This window comes from Toxotes jaculatrix, chromosome 11, assembly GCF_017976425.1.
Source record: "Toxotes jaculatrix isolate fToxJac2 chromosome 11, fToxJac2.pri, whole genome shotgun sequence".
Classification (NCBI taxonomy): Eukaryota; Metazoa; Chordata; class Actinopteri; family Toxotidae; genus Toxotes; species Toxotes jaculatrix.
In genome coordinates this window covers 13225015-13248889 of record NC_054404.1, presented here as the reverse complement: position 1 = coordinate 13248889, position 23875 = coordinate 13225015, and the positions used below count along the sequence as shown (strand labels likewise).

Sequence of the window (23875 nt, the reverse complement as noted above, 5' to 3'; positions counted from 1 at the left end):
GAGAAAGAAGGTTGTAAGACAGAGACCTAGATCCTGAAGAAGCATGTTGTCCCAAATTCCCAATAATACAGCACTGCTTCTCCTTTGTCTGTCTGCGTCATGTGATTGTCTGCTTAATGGATCAGTAAGGTAGTTTGTCTATAACAGTATACAAAGACTGGTTGTTGACTAGGGATTAAAGTCATCGCATGTTTTGCAGTTTAGACCAAACATAAGAAATAGGAGAATCAACAATGTTTTTACACCTGGTGAGCCAAGTAGAAAAAAATACTGTTCAGAGGCAACTGGTGTGTTCAATGGACATCAGATTAGTAGATACTAAAAATAGTTGGTCCTAGATAGCAAAAGACATCCTGCAACTGCGTGAGCGATCTTTGAATTTCTTTTTTTAATGGTCTTTAATTCCATCTTAACCATAAAGTTTTGAAGGTTGAGATTTAGGGAATACAGATGCTGTAGTAGAAAGCAAAGGTTTGATGTTGAAAGCACCAGAGGTCAGATTTGGTCTAGCCAATCAGCACATCCAAATATAGAGGTGAAAGCCATGTTTTTAAATGCTCAACAAAGGTCCTTTACATTTGTTCCCTTGAGAAATTCAGCAGCACATGACAGTCTGGTGTCAGTGTAACAAGAAACCAATAACCGGGTTTCCATGTTGGTCCCCCTCAGCACCACATGGCTTCACAACATTACTCCAGTAGCTTTACACCTGCAGACAGACCACTGTGAGGGACTACAGCTGCTAAAGTTTTGCTCATGAGTGGCTTGGGTGTGAGCACCTGGCAGGATTTCTACATTCTTCTTTACTCCTTTCTGCATCATAACAACAAACCAGCACAATGCAGTAGGGTGATTTTACTCATGAATCCAGTGATTTAGTCACTGCTTTAAATAACCTTGTGTGGTTTTAGGAGACCTCATAACCTCAGTGCTTCAAAGGTGATTTTGTTTGTTCACCACACTTTTAATCTCAAGGCTTTCCGTGGGCTCATGTGACAATCTGGGTGTCACGAGCTGAGGATAAATTCAGTTTAAGTGAAGGATTTAATCAGGCCCTAAGTAATTGGTTTGAGTGTGTTGCTTCGTTCATTATATGTGGTCGGCTGTGTGCAACCTATTACTGTTCTGAAAACATTTAGAGGAGCGGGGGAAAAAACAGATCTAAAAATCATGATGGTTGGGTTTAACAGCATTTAACATCCTACAGGAAAAAACTAATTCTATCTTTTGGAATTGTTTGAGAAAAGTAAGTTCAACAACTCAAAGTAAAAGAAAACAGCATATCAGTTTCTACTCACAGCATTATTGCCATGACATTAAACTTTTATCTATGACTGGACATGCTGTAAAGTTTTTCTCAGATTTTAAAAACATAAATGTGTTACAGTTACTTCTGCCCTCTGAGACCCAACTTCCATAAACAGCTGTCTCAATGCTACTTTTTACTATAATCAATTTGTTTTCAGGTCTCATTGGGCGTTCATTTAAATAAAATAATTATCTGCCCAGGTTTACAACACTGGGGGAATGTGCTTTCACAGAATGAAATGATCTCAACCAGAGAGACATTTTACTGAGTGACTGATTTAGTTTTAATGTATGTATCTACCTTATCTAACATGCTTTGATAGTCCAATATAACCTGATTGACTGTCTAATGATTTAAGATTAACTCAGTGAGTTAATTTTAAGATTAAGATTTGTTGTTCATATTTTGGGAAAAACTATATATATATATATATATATATATATATATATATATATATATATATATATATATGTTTTAGAGTTGAATCATAGCAAAACTATTAATGATATTCAAAGAGATAAAGCTCATCTTTGCTTTTCCAATATCATCATCAGTTTTTCCTCTTTGCATTTTTTGCTGTATATATATTTGTGGTAATGTCGACACAGTATGTGACAACAAACATGGGATCATGACACAGTTGTTTCGGTGCCAAAAGCACAGCTCCCTCAGAACCGCCCTCAGGTCAGGAGAAAGCCTATTACAAAACGGGTGGGGCAGAGAGAGCGAGAGGCAATGAGACTAATTGACTAAGATAATCTAATCAGAATCCAGTGCAAAGAACTATCTTTTTCTGTGACGATTCTCAGAACTATCTCCCATAACTGTCCCTGAGGACAAAATATTGTCGACAGGCTGTAACAACAGTAATGAAAGACACAAAGACAGTCATTCAGCTCCTGTAGATGTTTGATTACAGAGCAAAAGTCAGAAAAAAATGAAGGCTCTCTTCAGGATGTTACTTTGGACAAGGACTCTATAAAGTGATTGGGTTTGCAACATGTGTGTATAAATGTGTGTATAAATGTGTGTATTTATGTATGTATGTATGTATGTATGTATGTATGCATTCTCTGCGTGCAGGAATGAGTGCAGGATGAGCAGCACATTTGTCACATTAGCTGAAGTACTGGAGGCACGAGGGGGACCTCTGCTGGAGGAGGAGGTCTGGTCCCTGCTGCTGGGCACTGCAGAGTCTTTAGTGGATGTCTCCTATAAGGGTAAAGCACTTTGGATAACCCGTCTTACTGTAGGTTTACATACATCATGTCTTAATGTTATGAACATACCATTATGCTACTGTAATGTAAACATAATATAAATATTTGAATATTTCTTGCAGTGTTTCTGTGTCATCCACTGTCACTTTAAAGTAGAACTGTATCAGTACCATCATTATATATTATGGCCTTCCTACTTTTCTTTTTTTTTTTCAGGTCACAACAATATGTGTTATATCATAAGCCCCACCTCCTTGCTGCTGTCAGCCACTGGTACCTTAGCATTTAAGAACTGTGGCCTATCAGATGAGGTATCCACCTTCACTGCTCCAGAAATGCTGCAGGGCCGTGCCAGCTCAACCAAACCTGCCATAGAGAGGGTCAGTGTGCATACATCCTCATTTCTGTCCTAATACATCACATGAAAGTTGATGGCAGACTTGTCAAACACTAAAGAATATCATGCCATATTGGTTTTGTTTTAGCAGTAAACTCTGCAGTGACTTGAACTGATTACGAGTCACTGCTGTCATATCCTGATTTGTCTTTTTCCTTGGAGTGTAAAATCTCAGGATGTCAGGAGTTGAAGGACAACTGAGATGCAATCACGCCATCTGGTGGCTGAGCAGAGGAACCTCTGCTCTGAATTCTGCAATTTAGAGCCCCCAGTCTATAAACAATGGGTAGAGAAGACTCCTAAAAGCAACTCCTAAAAATAATTTGAATAATTGTCCAAACAGGAAAGTAATCAAATATCTGCATCACACCTTTAACTAATCTGCCACACACAGAGTAGCAATATGTCTTGTCCTTGATCAGTTCATTTTGTTACACAGATGCTGGTGTATTCACTGGGTATGACTCTCTACTGGTCAGTTGATTTTCACCTACCTCAAAATCAGGTGGGAATCCCTTTAACAAAGCTGTCATATTTTATTCAGTACCATCACAGTCTCACACCTCAGTTACTATGATTATTTTCCACTTTCATTCATCGCAGCCAGTCCAGTTGAGTGACCATCTAAACAGCCTCCTCCTCAGCATGTGTGAGGACCTGGCCCACCGCAGGGTAAATCTCAGCTCCATCCTGGAAGCCTGCGAGTCTCAGCATAAAGCCTCCATCCTGCCACCGCCCGCCAAAGTCGTCAGACAGCTGGTGGAGGAGGTTTTTCATGAATCAGTGAGTCTAGTTATCTACCTACAGTATGTTCCTGTCTGCAAGCGTTTCAGCTTCCCTGCAGGCCGCTGTGTATGTGTCAGAATTTAAAGGTATACTGCATAATAATCTGCGTCATAACAGAAAAAAAAATGTAAATAGCAATGGTTTCTTTTCTTCCAGATGGACCATGGCTCTTTGCCAGACAGTAACGTCCCTTTGAGTGGCAGAAGCCAGATGATCAGAGAGAGACTTCATGGTGAGTCCAGCCCAAGTAAGCAAGATCGCAAAACTCAGAATTACTATAAACAGGGACGCAACTGTCAGTATAATTTCTGCTGCCTCATTTCTGATTCTGTAATATTTGGCAACATGAAAATTAAAAACCTGAACATCCTATTTTGCTTTATTGCTTCTGTTCATTTTGGCATCATAAACAAATCAGACCTTTCAGAAATTGTTTACATATTTGCAGAAGATAGTCGCAGTCATTGTTCTTTTGACTCAAGATAGTGTGCAGGTCAACAGGATTAAAATCTTAACCTAAAGCAAGCCCAGGATTAGGTTCTTGCGAGAGCCAATAATCAGAGAGTGTGGATGCTCCAGGCTAAATCCTCTGCCAGCCTCAGTTCTGTCCAAACATCTCAGTGTCTCTGGGGATCTCAGACGCAGACAGGAATCAAACATTGCTGTCATCTTTCATCTCTTACCTGGCTGACAGGAAAGAGAGGGCCTTTTTCAGACTTCAGCGAGGGGAGTGCTGAAGGGAGAAGATACTCAACGGACTCTGACTCAAAGTCAGGTATGCATGTGATGCAGAGGAAACCAACACTGAAAAGAGACCGTGAAATGTTTGACAGTAGTGCCAAAAGATTTACTCTTGTGCTTGTATCCACTTAACAAAATCCTTCACGATGGTCTGTGGACGTGATCCCTATTAAATGAAAAATCAGTTGCTTTCCTTTAATGTGTGCCTTCCAGCAGTAAGAGGCTTATTTTGACAATGCAACTGCTTTTATTTGTGTTTTCTAGGGAGTTTACCTCAGAGACCTTGGAGACAAAGACCAAGGAGCTCTCCCACACCACTGTACAAGTCTTCTTTAGACAGGTATGTACTATATACACACATCCATTCACACTTTTACCACCAATACTGTAGTCAGAAGAGGATTCTTCAGCTGTTAGAGCTCTAAGTGTGAGCATGTCAACATAAATAAATCCATCCATTTTTCATTTTCCCCTCCTTCATTGTCTGTACTGACTTTGAGGGGACATGACATTGTCTCAGAGTTTGACTTTTACAAAATTGTCAGCACAACCATTACACAATCCGTCCTCTGCCTCCCCTCTCTCTCCCCCTCAGACTCCCTCGTGGGGTTCGTCACCGGGACAGCAACTGCAGTTGGCTTGTTAGGAGCCCCCACCACGACATCTCTCCCAAAACATCAGGCAGATCTCACAGTCCCTCCATCACCTTCAGCGAGTCCTCTCTCAGCCTCAGCCAGAGGAAAGCTAAGGTAAGATTAGGGATTTTTAAAAGAGTGTTTATTCAGTGTTATAAATGCTAATAATAAGGCAAAAAACTTTAACCAAAAAAAAAGCCTATTGCATGTGTTGCTGCTTAAAGAGTTTATATTGAAAATGTTTATTTTGTCAGGCTTTGGGTCCTGAGTTTATCAGAATGCCAGACGAACAACAAATTGTTCTCGAGCTTCCAGGATCTATTGTGGTAAATATATCATTTCTGTCCACCTCCTCTGTTTCCATCTAATTCAAATCAATTTGAATGTAAACTGCTGTTTTTTTCACACTGTTTTAACTTGTCTTTTCTTGCATGCTAAACTATGTTCTGTTTGCACAATTGCATGTACAGTATTTGTATATGTATGTGCATGTATGTGAGTGTTTGTAGTTTTGTTTTGTTTTTTTATGTCCAAGTTTGTGAGTGTATGTGTGTGTGTACACCACAGTCCAGAAAGGGCCGTTCGTGTTCATCTCAAAGAGAAGTGACTGTGGTGCTGCCTAACGGACAGTACATTGTGGTTCGCTGTGACATTAAGTCCAGAGCAAGAGACGTGTTTGACATGGTGGTGGCTCACGCAAACTTGGTGGAACACTTCTACTTTGGTCTTGCCTTCCTAGATGGTAAGAGGACCAATTGCATAGAACCTAACCTATATTTAATGCAATCAAATTAAACATTTATTTGATAATATCCATAATCATACTTGTGATATTGTACCCTCACAATTGGCCTGAGTGGTGAACTGGTGATAATATTTCAGTTATAAACCAAAGACAAGAAACTCTGAAGTAAGGTTCAGTTTATTTCTTTATGCCTGTTTTGTTGTTTCACTTCAGAAGTCAAAAGTTAAAGAGGTTTTTCTTTTTCATTCTGTAGATGATGAATATTTCTTTTTGGACCATGAAACAAAAATCTCCAAAGTTGCACCTGACAGTTGGAAAAAAGGGCAGATATCCTCCTTTTTGGTGTTTCTTCGAGTCAAATTTTTTGTTGATGACATCTCCTTCGTTTTGTAAGTGCAGCACTGGTATTTTAATTATGTTGTAAATTCATTTCTAGAAATTCATAGTTCCAAAAGTGTTGCTGCTTTTTTTTCTTGTTTCCTAGGCACAGACTGACTCGTCATCAGTACTACTTACAGCTGCGTAAGGATATCTTGGAGGACAGGCTTTACTGTAATGAGGAGACAGGCTTGTTCCTAGCTGCTCTTGCTCTGCAGGCTGAGTTTGGTGATTACATGCCAGAGGTACCAAGGACAAAACCAAAAACATTCACCTCATGTCTTTAAATACCAGCATCATCTTTCAGAGTGTGTCACAGCAGCAAATTTGGTTCTTTTGTGTGTCATTTTAGTTGTATGGCAAGAATTATTACCAGCCAGAGCATTATGTGTCCAGGAGGATGCTAGAGAAGCTGGCGCTGCCCAATGTCAAGGAAGAGTTGCCAAGACTACATGCAAGTCACGCCCAGATGCTGCCTGAAGAGGCAGAAACAGAGTACCTTAAGGTAGCCAGATTACTAATAAATCCACTCACACGCTCACTCAATGAATAAGGCTGTGAGCACTTTTTATTACTACTATTATTTAAATATTCTATCTATTTAAATATTATTTTCTTTTAATTTGTTGATACTTCCTGTAAGTCTTAAGTTTACAGTAAGAGTGTTAAAGTAAATGGCTACAATTTAAAACTGAACACATATGTCCTCTCACACAATAACGCACACACAATCATAAAAATATGCGCCCCTCAGATTGCCCAGCAGTTACCTGAGTACGGGGTTATGTTCCACCGTGTGGGGAGAGAGAAAAGGCCGGTGGTGGGAGAGTTGGTGTTGGGAGTTTGCGTCAAAGGAATCATCGTGTACGAGATGAAGAATCACCTTCGGACTGTCACCAGGCGCTTCCTCTGGAGGGAAACAGATTCCATATCCACTGGGGTAGAAAAATAAGTCAGATTTTTTTATACAAGGTATTACTTCAGACAGTTTATTTTGTTCTTAAGCTCCAACTGATTGTGCGATGACTTGTGTCTGTCTTTCAGCGGCGTAAACTGATTATAGAGTGTGGCGGACCCAGTGGGAGAAAGCACAGTTTTGTAACAGAAAGCTCCAAAATAGCACAGTACCTCCTGAACCTCTGCTCAGCACAGCACAAGTTTCATAGCGAGATGACGTCACGACAACTTAACCACACGATGATACCAGGTGGGAAAGTTTTAATGATTGATTAGTTTATAGCCAAGAATGACAAAGGATTAAAAACACCTGATTCTCTTCTGTTTCTCCAGATGAAAACATAGATAAGTACATGTCTGTGTACCGGGGTCGTAACTTGAACCTGAAGCGGATGTCTTGCTCAGAGGGCATGTTGAACCATGTGGGTCTGACACCTGGTCAACCAGACTCCCTCTCCAAGTCCTGCGACGACCTGACTGCCAAGCTGGAGGCTCGACTTCGCCAGCAGAGAGAGATGAGGAGGGAGATAAGCAGAGAGCTGAACAAGGAGCTCCCTGAAGCAGGAGACCTCAGGGACATTAAAGATCGACAGTGCTGGAGGTAGCCCTCGATGATGATAACATTCATAATCTTATCACAGAAAAATTGGAAAGATCTAGCTAAATGCTACTGTGCATGTGTTGTAGCACTCAAGAGCCAATTCCCAGAATGATGTCCAGTGTCTCACTACAGAAGCAGGACTCTGATGCATCTTCATCCATAAGAGGTGAGTACGTCAACTATTTAAACTCAGCTTTTTTTTTTTTGCAAACAGTAAGGTGTTGGGTTACCCCAAGCATCCTGAGCAGCTTTAATGACATAGAAGTGATTTTCATATTAATTAAACCATTTAAGGTCCCTTCTGCATTTGTTATGTTAATTGAGGCTTGCTCTTCTATTTGTGGCTCATCTGTATGTTCAAATTAGGGTGGCATGAAAATATAGTCTTTGTTTTGACCACAATCTCTCCAGCAGGGGCCTTTCTGTGTGGAGTTTGCATGTTTTCCCCATGAGTTTCAGTCTTGTTTATGTACTGATTATGTACTCATTCCACTGTCCAAAGACATACAGATTGGGTGATTTGGAAATTCTGAATTAAAGTCTGAGCGTGTTTGTGACCCTGAAAACAACAGAAAATATATAAACTAATTTACAGAGGCCCATTTACCATATGTAAAACATGTGCTTTGCAGTTGATACACCAACCAGGACCCCGCCAGAGAGAGAGATAGTCTGTGTGACCCTGAAGAAAGATCCCAAACTGGGCTTTGGTGAGTTTATTAAGGCGGGATTAGTTGTGAACTTGATGTAAATTTAATGAGCAGAGCGCCATGTATCTGATTCTTTAACAGGAGACTTTTGTCCTCCTCTCTGGTCCTGTTTCAGGCTTTGTGATAGTGGGAGAGGACAATACAGGTAAACTTGACCTTGGGATCTTCATTGCTTCCATTGTGCCTGATGGGCCTGCGGACAGAGATGGACGAATCAAACCCGGTGAGGAGCTGCACCAACAAACGAGAACTGGCTTACAGCTTAACATTCAACGTAACATTGCAAGAGACAGAAACAAACTTAGCTGCACATGACAAGCTGTAACAAGGATTTTGTAAAGATTTGTTGTTTTTTTACAGGTGGACGTCTCATTTCCCTAAACAAGACTAGTTTGGAGGGAGTGACGTTCAGTGATGCTGCTGCCATCTTACAGAGCAGCCCTGAAGAGGTGGAGCTCATTGTTTCCCAGCCTAAATGTAAGATCTGCTCAACACTTTCATCTCTGCATGCACAGTCTGAGCAGTTCAGTCATGCAAATATTCCTAAATCAGTGTGTACTGATGTCCTTAACCTCACCGGGTTGTTGTCTTATCAGACTCTCTGAAGGACAGTAAGAGCTCCTTGAGTCAAAGTACTCTGGGTTTGGCGTTGGAGAAGAGCTTTGGATCACAGACCACCCTGAGTGGCACAGAGTACCGCCCTGCCATGGAGGAACTAGAGGAGGCCATCACTCTGTCCAATATGGCAACCCCAAAGCAGAACAGGAGGCTTCACATTCCTGTTGTGAGAATACATGACACCCAGGTTAGAAGCAGAGGCAGAAGCAGGTTAGAGATAAGTGGCTTTGTTTCCATGGATGCAAAGTTGTCAACATGAGGTTGAAGAGAGTTTAACTAGTACTATTAGCTAAATGGATTAAGCGAGTTGCTGTCATTCACCTGCGTCAGAAGTGTCCTGTTCTAAATCTAAATCTTTTTTTTTTTTCAGTTTACCTCTTTCTTGTTCTTTTTCAGGATGTGTGTTCCAGGTCCCCCTCTATCTTAAGTTTGAAAACTAGTGAGCGGTTTATAGTGGAGCTGAAGAAAAGCAGTGGTAGTCTTGGCATCAGTGTTGCTGTGAGTGAATCGTTCCCCTTTTGATTATACATTTACCTCATATTTTCCAGCTATCCCTCTCTGTAGGAGTTTAGGTTAGTTTTGATTAATTCACTATGACTAAATCAGCAGGAACAGGGAAGTTAAAAGACTACTGCTGTGTTTAGAGTTTAAAGTGCTGGCTTCATGCCACACTGGCTAATAAATTGTGCCAAGAACATAGTGATATTGCTGCCTCATGTTACATCATCTCAACCAAACAGATTTATTAAATGGAAAAGCCTGATAGGTAACATGCAGAGTAACTTGGATCCCTATATGCTGAGTCAGTGTGAGTTGTTAGGGTCATTTGAGGCCTGTGACAATGACTAATCAATTCTTCGTAATCTTTCTTGCCAAAAGGGAGGAATAAACACTAATGTGCGATATGGAGGAATCTACATCAAGAGCCTGGTGCCAGGAGGTGCTGCAGAGCAAGACGGCCGCATTCAGATCGGTAATCTTTTTCTTTATCAGTTCAGTCTGTGATCAGGAGGCTGCCAAAAACACAGAAGTTTCTGTGTACAACTTCTAATTAAGTTTGTGGAAGGTGGGGGGCACAAGCAAAACCCGTTGTCATTCATTTGCAGTTTCTCATCTGTGAGATTTTGGCTGTGTTGTGTCACAGTGTTGTTTTATCTTGAATGACAGTTCTCCGGTCCCCTTTGCATCATCATCAAAGGATATGATGAAAACATTGTGAAATATATGGCACATTCCTCACATACTTCACCTTTTTTGTTAATTTAGGGGCGATTTTTGGACTTCCTTGAACCTGGAGTAGCCAATCTGTTCTTAAGGTTTTTATTATGATACTGGAGCATTGTGTTGTGTCTGTGTCAGTTCATGCTTCAGTGAGCAGGAATGACTTAAATTTGTTGACATGCCCATCAACCACACACACACACACACACACACACACACACACACACACACACACACACACACGCACACACACACACACACACACACATGCACACACACACGCACACATGCACACATGCACACAAACCGTTTATGTACTGATGTTGCTAATGATGATGAGATTTGTGTTTGTGCGTATGACAGGTGACAGACTGCTGGAGGTTGATGGGTCCAACCTGAGGGGCGTGACTCACCAACAAGCTGTCGAGTGCCTGAAGAAGACTGGGGAGGTACACACACACACACACACACACACACACACACACACACACACACACACACACACACACACACACACAAACACATGGCAAACATGCACATGCAGTATAACACAATTACACACAAGCACATCTTTTGCTGATTGCATTATTATTAATACACTGTGTCTGTCATCTCCAGAAAAAAACAGGTTTAAACAACATACAATATTTTCACGCTCGGTATCAAACAGAGAGTAATCTCACATTTTGCCACAGTCTAGGGTTCAGGTCCTATTTTCCATGCTCAGTGAATGCAGATTTTTTTCAATCTTTCCGTAACTGAAGCCGTTTTACTTTGTGATTGCATATGATAAGGATTAGCTGAAACATAAAGGGCTGTGAGATCACACAACCCTCATATACAGCTGTTTTTGGAACACACAATTTTATTCAAAGACTTGTTGGACCCAGGAGACCCTTGGACCTTATCTACAGCAATGTAGAAAAGCTTTTGCAGTTCTCTGCATTCAAAGCTGATTATTGATAAGTGCTTAAAAATTTCAGTAGCTGGTGATACTGTGCTTTATTCTCTGTACCTACTATGGTAGAACATCTTGAAGTGTAAGCTATTGAACACATGAAGGGGTTTTGTGTGTATATGCGTCTGTTCCCCATAGGTGGTGAACCTGCTGCTGGAAAGGGAGCCCACTGTAATCTTGGAGCCTAGACCAGACTCACCCTGCCCCCCCTTGGTCCACAGTCCGTCGCACACACAGCCCCCCAGGACTGAGGTCTCCATAGAAACGACCTTGACTGGTCAATCCAAGGACTACAGCTTTGTGACTGATGGTGAGAGGGGAGAGGATGGGGCAAATACACTCACAAAAAAAAAGGAATACATAGCCCAGAGGTGACTGTGAGTCATCTGACAGCTACATTGTGGTTGCTGTCAGAGTCATCCAGGGCTGACACTGCCTCAGTCCCTCGAGACAGCATGTGCTGAAACCTTGAAGCTGCCTGTTCACTTCCTGAGCTTAGTTAAAGGGATAGTTCCTTGTCTCTGCAAAGTCTTCAGATCTGTACTGGAAACAGAGCAAAAGAAATGCAAGGCAAAATGTGAAAAAGGAGAAATTTAATACTTCTCATAAGAAGATATGTCTTGGATGATATGAATGATAAACATTTTTTTTTTAATCACAATGTACCAAATCAGAACTTCAGAACTCACATTACAGATTAATGATTACAGAACACACATTGATGTCCTAAGATTCCCCTCCATCTCTCCTCTTTCCTAGAAAACACACATGAAGTGGTGCTAAAGAAGAGCTTGTCCGGCCTTGGCTTCAGCTTTTACATCTCACAGTTGCACTCGGGGCCAGACCGAGGCAGCGTGGTGCGCATTAAACGTCTGTTCCCGGGTCAGCCAGCACTAGAAAGCGGCCTCCTGCGAGAGGGAGATATCATTCTGTCCGTCAACAAAGAGCCTGTCAAGGACCTCTCTTACCAGGTAGGGTTTGGGATATTTAAAATGATTATTAATGCTAACATATTTATGTGAATCTTCACATTCATAAATAGTTTTGTTGTGGTTGAAAAACTGGTTAAACAAACTGGTCAAAAAAATTTAAAAAGAAATAGACTGATTTACAAGGTGCTGACAACAGCTCTACGTGATTTCATCTGTAGATAAGTAATTGTGAATGGGCTGTCTGTGTTTGAGCAGCAGTTTGGCCTGGTTGTTTCTTAAGCCATGTCATTGGTTCACTAATCCTTTAATCTCGTAGTGCTGGAAATAGCAAACTGGTTGTGTCATAGCTTCTGATGTGTCATTTGATCTTTTGTGTACTGCCAAGGAGTTACGGTGTCGTTCACACAGGAGCATTTAAACATACAACAATTGTACATTTTGAGTCTGTTTCAAGCTCAGGCCCTCTGTACCCAAACTTCACCACACACACACTTTCTTTGTTGTTGTTCCAGAGGGTTTTGTTCCTGCTACGTGGAGCGCCGTCTGAGGTTCATCTGCTAATCTGCCGACCAGGTCCTGGAGTACTGTATGACACAGATGACAACACACTGGTGAGCTCACATGCACACAAGTACAAACACCTTTTGTAAATGCACATACAGAGAAAAAAACACCTAAGTTAGACCCACTGATCCAGATAGACCCTCTTACCTCTGTAGAGTCCTGCACCCATCCGTGAAGTTCGTTCTCGGTCTCTGGACATCCGACTAGGAGACGACTACAGCCAGCTCCTTAAGTTTCAATATGATGTCAATTTATCGACTCAGAAGCAAGTCCCCACTCAGGAGGAAGATCTGGCCAATCCAGCAGAGAAAAACCCAGAACCTCCTGCAGCTCCAGCACTCCTGGAGAGCCAGGAGAGTCTGGATGGTGAAATGCAGGCCAACCAGACTCCTCCATCTCTTCCTCGCTCACCCCCCTCACCCACATCACCTACGTCACCTCCCTCACCAGTCTCACCAGCATCACCCGCTTCACCAGCATCACCAGCCTCGCCTGCTTCACCTGCCTCTGGCTCTTCACCAGCTCTGCCAGAGTCACGACCAACCGCGGGGAATCCAGGGGAACAACAGGAAGGAGAAGCAAAGGAGAGGAAAAAGGATGGGAAAGAGGAGGCTGCAACAACATCAAGTTCAACTGTGATGCTTTTGGATGTCTGTCCAAAGACTGCTTCAAACTCTGTATACGCCAGGTAGTGCATCAGATGTAGACACACATGATTTCAGCAATGATTCCTCTGTTATAACCTGGAATGCCAAATGAAGGAGTTTGTATTGACATGTTTCACAGAGAAGCAGCAATGGATTTGACCTGAAAACTGCTTTGGCAGCAAAACAGTATCAAAATGTGTGTGAAAAGTTCTCAAACTACTCAGTAGGTGTATCCAAGTCTCCCATGTCCAGTTATAATTAGAAATGTGCAGTATGACATCAAAGTAATTTAGGACCTTTCAAGTGTTTAACTGTAATCAAATGAGAAATTTATACATTTGAAAAAGCATTTATAAAATGATGATGATGAATAAAGTTAGCATTTAAATTGTGTATTTAAAAAAAAGGATGGAAATTTTGAAAGCATTACTAGAAGTACACTATAAATAGTATGTGCTGTTTGTGTATCTGCAGTGGAGTCAGAGAAGAGGCAGATGGAAGTGTGACCTACTGCCTCATGGGAAACGGACTGACTATCATGGCAGATGAAGAGTACCTGACCATCAGCTCCACCCTGGAGCATCCTCATAGCTTTCCCTCCGGTCTGGCCGCTCACACCCCGACAACCAACCTCACATCCCTCGGCTCTCAAACCTCCAAAAGCTCCTCTAGTTTCGGCTCTCAGAATCCGAACCTCAGCCCTCACGTCCCCACTACCACCATCTCACCCCACAGCCTCCCGCCTGACACCCCGACCTCTTGCTCCCTGGCCCACCCATCTCAGCCACTCACAACACAGCCGCCGAAAGCCAAGCATCACCCGATCCAGCAGGGGCTTCTTCCAAGTCACTACAAAGGCTTTTCCAAGAACAGCCGGCCTGTGGTACCTCCACCCCAGCCTCCTGCTCCACCACCGACCCCCATTACAGCCCAGATCATCTCTTCTGTGCCTCCCTGTGTCAGTACGTCTGCCCCGACGCTGCCAAACACAGTGCTAACCCCTCCTGTCCAGAGCCACACACATCTGAGGGAAGAACCAGAGAAGAAAGAAAGGGAATTCAAAGATGATGATGATGACGACGAGGTTGACGAGGAGGAGGAAGAGAGTCGAAGAAAGGCAAGTTTGTGACGTTTCCAGTTATTAGCTCCCTTTAGTTTGCTAAGAAAGATATGTTTTCACTGGTGTCAGTTTGTTAGCAGGTTAGGTTATATAATTTTTTAAGACATTGGCATGAAGTTTGGTGAATGTTTTTGCTTTTAGCTTCTGGTCTCACTTGAAACTAACAGTAATATGGATAGAGGCAGACAGATATCAAACCATGGTACTATGGCTATTGTTCACAGGGGTCACTAAAATTAACAGAAAAAAAAAAAAAACTCCCTTGTCCTGGTTTTACTTTAAATATTACATGATAAAAATAATGTAATAGTCATTTGAAGAATTTTTGTGTCTGTTAAATCGTCATTGTTTCTTGCCTGTCAGGGACTGGTAAAAGAGTTTGAACTGACAGTGGTCCTGACGAAGTCCAGGAGTGGGAGCTTTGGCTTCACTATCACTCGAAGCAAGCTGGACAACTGCTACTACATACAGGAAATACTAGACAACCCAGCCAAGGCAGATGGACGACTCAGGGCAGGAGACAGGCTCATCATTGTACGTGTGAACATACACATGCAAACATCTGCACATTTGTGCACATTTAAAAACATCATTTTGTTACGTGCTTGGTTAGTTGACTGCGAGCAATTCCTTTTCTCTCATTTGTCTCCAGGTAAATGGGCATGATGTTACTAGTGTGGCAGATGATGTTGCCATGACGATTCTCAGGTCATCTCCGAGACGACTGAGTATGACCCTAGGGAGAGCAGTTAGCAACCTGGTAGCCCCGCCGGCCTGCGACAGCCTACCTGATGTTGTTCTGTACAAGACACCTTCAGGACAGCTCGGTGGGACACTTGACATGTTTCCTCACATTTTGAGGACACTGTACATCAAGCTGTTGTGTCAACCACCTGTATTGGATTGTGTCTATGTGTGTTCACTCCCCAGGTATAAAGCTGACAGGAGGCATTGGAAGCAAATGGCAAGGCATCTACTGTCTGGAGGTGGTGCCAGGCTCCCCAGCCAGCGAGGAGGGGAGTGTCCAACCCAATGACAAGATCCTCTACATCTGTGGCAGGTGCACCCTGGGTATGACCCTAGAGGATGCAGTCAAAGCCTGTGAGATCGCCCCTCGTAAAGTTAAACTTAAAATCATCAGGTATGTGCCCTCAATGGTTAAAGAGACAGAAACAGAAATAGTTGTTTATGTGTTTGTTTCTTTGAATGACTCTACTGTTTGTGTCTGTCACAGAGAAGACCACCCAGTGACCCCCAAGGCTAAGTGGAACGGTAAGGGCTTCTGAAGGATTTATGGATGGTTTCACCTGCTTGAGTTAGCCCAAGGACACATAAAATGGTTGTTGTATGCACTGATGGATCGCCTAGAAACCAGATATGTTTGTGCTCAACTAAACAATCGACTGAAGTTCAATCATTACCAGAAAGTGTTAGAATTCTTGGAAGACAGGTAATTACTTGTCTGTGCATTTTTTAGTTGTAGCCCCTGTAATGCAAAGAAGCCTTCCCTTATACAACCTATACATCTCTAAACTATTTTTTTCTTTTGTAGGTCTGTTTGACTGGAAAAAGGACAAGAAGTCCTTTGCTCGTTTTGAAGAGCCTGTCTCTCCGGAGAAAAACTCTCCTACTGAAGAGGGTAAGTTTTTTTTTTCTTTCTTTCCCTCATTTATTCCTCTGTCTGTCTCCTCCGAACTCTGTCCATCAGCATGTTCTATCAGCACCATAACTGGTTCCCTTTCTGCCTTTTGCTTGTTGTCCTATTGTCTGCGTGAAGCCGGAGCTCCGTGCTGAAAGACAGTTCTCTGTGCATCTGTGTGTGTGTGTGTGATCTGAATGCTGACAGACAGATCCTGGGCTCTCACAGCAGGATTAATAATTAGCAAGCCTCTGGCCCTCCACTGGAGTATTGGACTGCAAGGCCGTAGGCGTCATACACACACGCACACACACACACACAGTGCCATACAGTTAGTGGTCTATAGGGCAGGTAGCTCAGTTGCCTGGTGACAGTGCATGCAGAGGTAAGGGACAGTAGAGAGGGTCACTTTGAAAAGACCAACCTTGTTCACCTGTCATAGAAGAGACGGACCCATCAACACTTCTCTTTCAAAATGGCCGAAGAGGTGGGAGGTTGGTGTGTGTTGTTTTTTTCCCCTGTGTGTCTGTTTCGGAAACTTCATTGGCTGAAAATGGATTTTTAGCTTAGGGCCAAATTCTAGGCGTCTCCCCAGATTTAGCTTTTACGTCGCCTTTACTAGCTCGATCGATTTGAAAACACAATATTGGGTGCAATAACTGGAGTTGTTTTGTCTGCGCTGGCTGCTGATTCACTGAAAACTCTTCTGTTTTTTTCAGCTGAAGCTGTGTGTAGGACTGCTGGGAAATTCCGATGTCTCTCTCTCACCCAAGAACAAGACGTACGTTTTTGAACACATTATTTATCTTTGTTCAGAAGCTCGTTCCTTCTGGTGCACCCTCTCATTTTTGTCACCCCTTGCCAGCTCTATCTATTCTTTTTCTTTAACTGCACATCTTTTGAAGTGTCTATTGAAACACACTGTAACATGAGTCTACTGTGTGTCAATCTGCAAATGCATCCTCTGCTAGGGGAGGGGGGGGGGGTCACTGTCTGCACGAGTGTGTGTCTCTCAGGCACCTTCTTTACACCTGATTTGTTTTTCAACAACATAATGGTATTTTTTCCTCAAGATCACAAGGTGGTCTTGTAAATACTCTGGATTAAAACTGACAGATGCTGACAGTCACTCTTCCCCTTCCGCTTATTTTCTTTCTCCTTTTCTCCTCTGGTTCCCTGTCCCTTCAGAGTTGCATCATGCAGGTGGAGTTCACAAAACCAGAAGGAGGAGGCCTTGGCTTTGCTTTGGTCGGAGGAACCAATGGTAGCATGCTCAGAGTGAAGGAAATTTGCTCTGGTGGAGTAGCCGAGCAGGACGGTCGACTGAGAGTGGGAGATATTTTATTAGAGGTAACAACCCATCATAACTCTTGACTGTTTTATTACCCCTGTCGTGGTGTGGGGAAAACCCTGATCCTCACGGTGTATGTTCCAGGTGAACGGTGTGATTGTGTCCGGCCTGAGCCACAGTAAAGTGGTGGATATCCTGCGTAAAGCTGAGGGCACTGTACAGCTCACCATCTGCAGAGACATCCTGCCCCTGACCTACTCTGAATCACCCACACCGCCCAACATGTCAGCTCAGCCTGAAGCTGTTTTAGCTGAGCAGCCAGCTCCTGATACCTGCACCTCCCCTGACATCATGCTGAATAGGCCAGTTGAGCACCCTCCAGGTACGATCTCCTGTCTTTCCTATTGTCATGACTTTGCAGAATTTAAAGGCCGGATATATGTATATCATAACATACATTTTGTGCTACAATTGCTGTTTCAGAGGCGACTTCAGACCCAGTGGTTAAAGAAACAGTTGTTGTCCTAACTTCACCCCCACCTACACCACACCGACTGACCGTTGTAACAGATGAGACTGCAATTACACAGGTGGCCTGCACAATAACAAGCACACACACACACCCGAGTACACAAATAGTGCCGTAATTATGATGTACTACTTTGTTTAAATTCAATCATACCCCTCTGTGCCTCTTTACTAACCTCTACTACTAACACCTTGCTCCCTCTGTCTGTTGCCTCCTCTGGCTGCTTGTCTGTGGAACAGGAGAGCTGTAACAGCACCCCTTCTCATCAAGCTTGCTGCCCATCCCTCAATGTCACTGACATGTTGCATGGAGCTTCTGACAGGTAGTAACATCCCAAACTACTCTTCTCTTGTACTCCACTTTTCTCTCCTCTCTCCCCCACCTTGTCCTCGTGCTTCTCCTTCTGTTTTGGTTTGCTAGAGCTCCACACTTAACCACAAGGAGGCAGCAGAGAGCAATAAATAAAACATCAACCTGGTATAAACGCTGTTGCCTATGGACTGTGAACCCTGATGAGAGGAAAAAATAGTGTAACAGTTAGGAAGTGTAATAGTGCAATTCTCTGTAGCCTCAAAACAAAAAATTATGGCAGAAGTAAAAAGATATTTTAGCCTCTTGTCTATACTGTATTTTAGGTGGAAAAGTCGCAGGGAAAGGAAGCTCAGCCTTGCATGATTTCATCCCCTCCTACCGAAGAATAAAAATGGTCTGGTCTCACCCCTGCCCCCTGACTCCCCCAGGAAACAAATTGTGACCAAACTTTTGGACCAGTCCTGCAAAGACATCCGGAAAACCCAGTCAGACGGCTGGAGCAGCGAAGAGGAAGATGATGATGTATTTGACGCCACCAATCAGGAAATGACCTCACCCCAAACAGGTGTCTAATTGACGACTCTTGTGCTGATGTCAGAGTGAAAATTGTATCTGTGCTGAACAACCCACAAACAACCATCACCTTCCTCTTTTCTTCTTTTGTTTCCTCAGGCCCACCCATAGTATCAGAGGAGGAACTGGCCAGTTTAGCTCTCATTAGCCCCGCTAAGAACAGCCAGTATTCAGGCTCCAGGGTCAAAGCTCTCATCCAAATTCTGCAGCATCAACTGGACCAGCAGGAACTGGTCAAAGAGTTCATGGTGTGTATGGACAAGAGAGTTAATGTACACAATTTCTGATTGGTGTAATTCATAGTCATAAAATTGTCTTAACAAAGGGTAAAATTACACATGATAAATGTGCCATGTAACTGTTTCCCACATCGATCCTGATATAAGACCTGTACACATGAGGTTATTATAATTTCAGGCTCTGGAGCATCTGAAACCCTCTGACAACTGTGTGGTGGGAAAAGCCCCTGAGAACAGAGATAAGAACCGCTACAGAGACATCCTTCCCTGTAAGTCTGAGAGAGGATTTCCTGTTAACTTTTTCTTTCTTCGGGCAGAACCTATACTATTACTTTCTCCATTTGTTCAAACCCCTGTGCTTCATTCTGTGTTCCCCTGTTGGAGTTTTTTATTGGTGGCCTAAAGCTTGTAAAAGCTGGGTACCCACAAACTAGACGTTTATAGGAGAGCCTGTTTGTTGGTACTTTTCTTAGCTGCTCAGTTTAACTGTACAGGCTTTACTGAAGGGAGTGGAGATATTTGTTTACAACACTTAAGTAATTTCTGCGCAGCAAATCACTTCCCACATTAGTATCAGTATTTCACTGGTGCCGCTCTTAAAATTTGCTTGGAGTCAGCCAAGTATGTGATGATGAAGTAGTTGTCGTCTGTTACAAACCTTGTAATTATCTAGGATTTACACTTTTAATAAATGAAGCAGGAGCAAATAATTTCACAAGCTGTTATCATTATGAATCTCAGGGGGTAGATACAAAGAGAGAGGATGAACTCCACAAAAGATAGGCATGTGTTAAATGATAGGGTGCAATGCTTGAATTGTGGTTAACACTGATGATATTGAAGAATATGAAAACAATTCCTGAAAGTTACTCTATGAAACATTTAGTACGAGGGATGTTCTTAATGTAAACTAAGCTCAAAAGCACACACATATGCACAGAAACAGAAGCCTTTATGTCTCCAGCCCCCAGAGTGATATTGGGGTGAAAGGAGTCAGAGTTGAGATGAATGAGTGTGATGAAAAGGATAGTGACCCCCAGTGGAATACCACTGCACCTCACCATATGCCTTGTTGCCTGCAGCCTCTTGTGCAAATGGTCCAGAAAAAAGGGCCTGGTGTGTACCGATCCAAACCATTGCTTGTAGCCTTTAACTATTTTATTTAGAAGGCCCAGATTTCCAGTCTGTGGCTTTTTTGACCTCACAAGCAGGAGGTGGGGGAGTAGCCCAAAAAGAAAAAAAAAAACCATTCCTAACTGCCTTCAGTCTATCACCCCTCTCATCACCAACAAACCCCTTCACAGGGCTGGTTTGTTGAGCCTAACTCCAGACCTCAGAGTTGTTTACTTGGTTTTATTTACTGTACTCTGTGAGTGTGTGCTTTAGGCAGAACAACAAGGTGGCAGTGTTTGTTGTTTATGATCAAGAAATCAATGGATTTATCAAGCGTTGAGAAAACGTTAGGAATGTCCGTCGTTCAATTTGTGGGAGGATGCAGCTGTAGGTGAAATTTGTTTATTTCAATTATGAATTAACGCAGTGATGCACTCTCACACTCAAAAACACAGATGACAAAACACGCGTTGCCATTGGAGAGAACCAGGACTACATCAACGCCAGCTACATCCGCATGCAAGTTGGCCATGAAGAGTTCTTTTACATCTCCTGCCAGGGCCCTCTGCCTTCCACAGTGTCGGCCTTCTGGCAGATGATCTGGGAAAACAAATCTGACGTCATCGCCATGATGACCCAGGAAGTGGAACGGGGAAGGATCAAATGTCACAAGTACTGGCCAGAGAAGCTGAGCGTGCCTCTGGACACTGGCAGGTACCAGCTTCACCTGGAGAACCAACAGTACCTGGAGTACTTCCAAATTAAGGTCATCCGCATGGTAGAGACTGAGGTGAGAGAAGAGTACCTGCCTGTCTGTTAATTGATATTGCTGCAATATTATGGTTTATTCTAAACTTTAAATGTAATGATTTTTATGCAGAAATGAAATTCATTGTTATTCCAGACTGGTGAGACACATTTTGTCCGTCACCTGAAGTTCACACACTGGCCTGACCACGGTGTGCCGCACTGCTCTGAGCAGCTGGTTCGCTTTATCCGCTACCTGAGGGCGGTGCACCACAAGGGGCCAGTCACCGTTCACTGCAGCGCTGGCATTGGGCGCACAGGAGTTCTTATCTGCACTGACATTATTCTCAGTCTCACTGAGAATGATTTACCTGTGAGTAGAAGCCAGTTTGTTAGGTTTACTAGCATTGTCATTGTTGGTATGGAGATGTTAGTATTTAAATCAAAGCGTTGGTGTGCTAAAGTACAGCCTCACTCAGCTCAGACTAGTTCACACACGTTGTAGCTGTGCCTAACCACCTTCTGTCTCTGTCTTCAGATTAATGTGAGCGACATTGTAAAAGAGATGAGACTTCAGCGGCACGGGATGATTCAAACCAAGGTCAGTGCCAAAGGTCAAAGTTCAAGCTTTAAAAAAAGACAGTCCCCAAAAGCTTGACGTTGCCTTTGTCCGTCTCGTTTCAGGAACAATACCTCTTCTGCTACAAAGTCTGGTTGGAGGTTTTACAGGGCATTTTACAGCTTCACGGCAACCAATGGCAACCGGAAAGTCCCAGAGACCACAAAGTAGTTTGAATGTTTCCACTTTCACTTCACCTGCCTGTGAAGCACAGGCTCTGTGTGTATAACCATGTGCAGTCTATCACAGCATAGACTTGATGATACGTTTTTATTTTTGGCTGTAGTTAGTTTAGTTAGCTATAGTATGAAACCTGTACTTCTCCGTTTTGATACTTTGTGTTGAGGCCTCTTGGCTAGTTACAGTGACTTCAACTTTAATTTATTTTTTTTTTTTTTTGTCCTTATATGTGCTCTCGGTGCTGTGGTTATGTCATTTTAATTTAGATCACTGAAGTTCTTTTGCCTTTTCAGGCTTAGTGATTTGCCTTCTGTCTTTAGCATCTTTCTTAATTTTTGTGTCACTATTTGAATGTATCCCTTTTTTTTTTCTCCATGCCCTTCAATTTGCATATTGCTTTTATTTTTAACAGTCACTCTGCATGGAATTTAAAACCTGGTAATATCCACATCTTTTATCTGGCAGTAAAGTCACTATTGTCATCAGTGCACAAATGTAAGATCATCATACCAAAGTTAGTTCTGGTTTGAAACATTGATGAGTAGCATTTGATTAAGCATTGTGTTATCATTTCATTAAGTGCATTTCTACCCTGGAGAAAAGGGCAATAGCAAAAGAACATTATTGATTTTTCAGTTCATCATCTAAGGAAATGAAAAGAATTAAGTGCCTTGGAATGACTCACACTGCTTACTCCATATTGACCCCAAGCCACTTGTCACAAGCGCTCGGGGGACGGAGAGCAAGACACTGATTTGAGAGCACCAGCTGGTGTTTTAGATTGAATGTGCAGCTTTCAGTCTGTTTGTGGTTTGAGGTGGATGGTTTGGTTGATCCAAACCCGAAGAGGATTACATCTCACTTTTTACTTAGTTAAAGTGCAGCTTTGAAACAATGTGAAGTTTGCACACCGCCTGTCAATCCTGTTTCTTTTTCTTTTTTTGTTTTGTTTTGTTTTTGGGCCCATTTTATACAAAACAGCATCACAATAAAAGACTTACTACACATAATCACAACTTGCACATCCTAATACAGATAAAGAATGATTCAGCATAACAAATTTTTGGATGAATTCATAAATTTTCAATTCCCTCTTTTCTAAAATTTGGATGAAGCGTTAACACGAAGTATTCCGATTTTTTTGTAAAATGTGTGAAACTGATTTAAATGTCGTTTAAATAATTAGTTTCTGGGCTTTTTGGTGTAATTTGTTATGTGACAACATCCTTTATCTGTATTCCATAGCTATTTTAATACAAACTCAGCCAAAAATGCAAAAAATATTCCAAGGTTTACAAACTTCCCATTTTGCCACTTTAGATGTATATGATGTACAAAGCAACAGAGCTGCATCTCCAAGTCACAGATCAAAGATGATTTATAGCTGCTGGTTTCAACCTCAACCTTTGGATGTAACTGCTTGTAAGCTTTGTTCTTTTAGCTGCTATGACACACACACATACATACACACCAGCTCTCTTATTGCATGTAGACTTTAAATACAGATGTCTGAGCCTGGGGTTTGACTGCTGAATGACTTGAACATGATGTGGAATGTAATAAAGCAATACTCCCCACGAGGAGGGGAGATCAGAATGTCAACCTCTTACCCGATAACATCTTCCAAAGTGTTTGGAGCATGTTGGTAAGACATATGCAGTACTGTATCTTTGCCATGTGGATGGCTATGCAGAGCCATCAGCCTCTGTGCTGTGTATGCAACATCTTTTCACTCAGTGCTGGTCGGTTGGTTCCCAGCGATAGGTAGCCCTCTGCTAGGTGCAAGTTCGTGTTCTCTTTGAGATGCTGTCGCTACATTTTCTCCCTCGGATCTTGGAAAATTATTATTCTTGAAAGAACAAACAAAAGCACATTTTGCATTCATCTGTGAAAATGCACCTTGTACAGTCAAGCAAGTGCTTGCAAATGCAATAGCATTGTGAAATGTAATAACCCTTAATTGCACAATCGCTTATTTATGCTAAATTAATATCTTGTCACTGTACCAGCCACTATGTAACCAATAACTGAGAACAATGTAATACCTCTCTCTTTAATTAAAAAGTATTCTGAAAGTTGTTTGTGTGTTATACA

General features: G+C 42.4%; 1 protein-coding gene across 1 annotated transcript; it reads left to right on the top strand.

Annotated features, from left to right (window-relative positions):
• The first annotated feature begins 2399 nt into the window (after positions 1–2399).
• On the top strand, positions 2400–21777 carry ptpn20 (protein tyrosine phosphatase non-receptor type 20). The gene is made up of 46 exons (XM_041049932.1): positions 2400–2529; positions 2746–2909; positions 3366–3431; positions 3530–3709; positions 3869–3944; positions 4407–4487; positions 4718–4793; positions 5049–5202; positions 5343–5414; positions 5656–5830; positions 6087–6222; positions 6318–6456; positions 6564–6716; positions 6966–7151; positions 7256–7418; positions 7502–7769; positions 7856–7935; positions 8402–8479; positions 8595–8702; positions 8840–8956; positions 9076–9284; positions 9494–9595; positions 9977–10070; positions 10682–10767; positions 11415–11586; positions 12036–12247; positions 12721–12819; positions 12928–13460; positions 13894–14536; positions 14903–15073; positions 15192–15366; positions 15470–15680; positions 15774–15811; positions 16092–16178; positions 16898–16959; positions 17367–17528; positions 17614–17851; positions 17953–18059; positions 18238–18320; positions 18739–18875; positions 18983–19131; positions 19301–19391; positions 20691–21025; positions 21140–21355; positions 21521–21583; positions 21667–21777. The coding sequence occupies exons 1-46, from the start codon at positions 2406–2408 to the stop codon at positions 21775–21777; spliced, it is 7182 nt and encodes a 2393-aa protein (XP_040905866.1). The 5' UTR covers positions 2400–2405.
• Positions 21778–23875: the final 2098 nt, after the last annotated feature.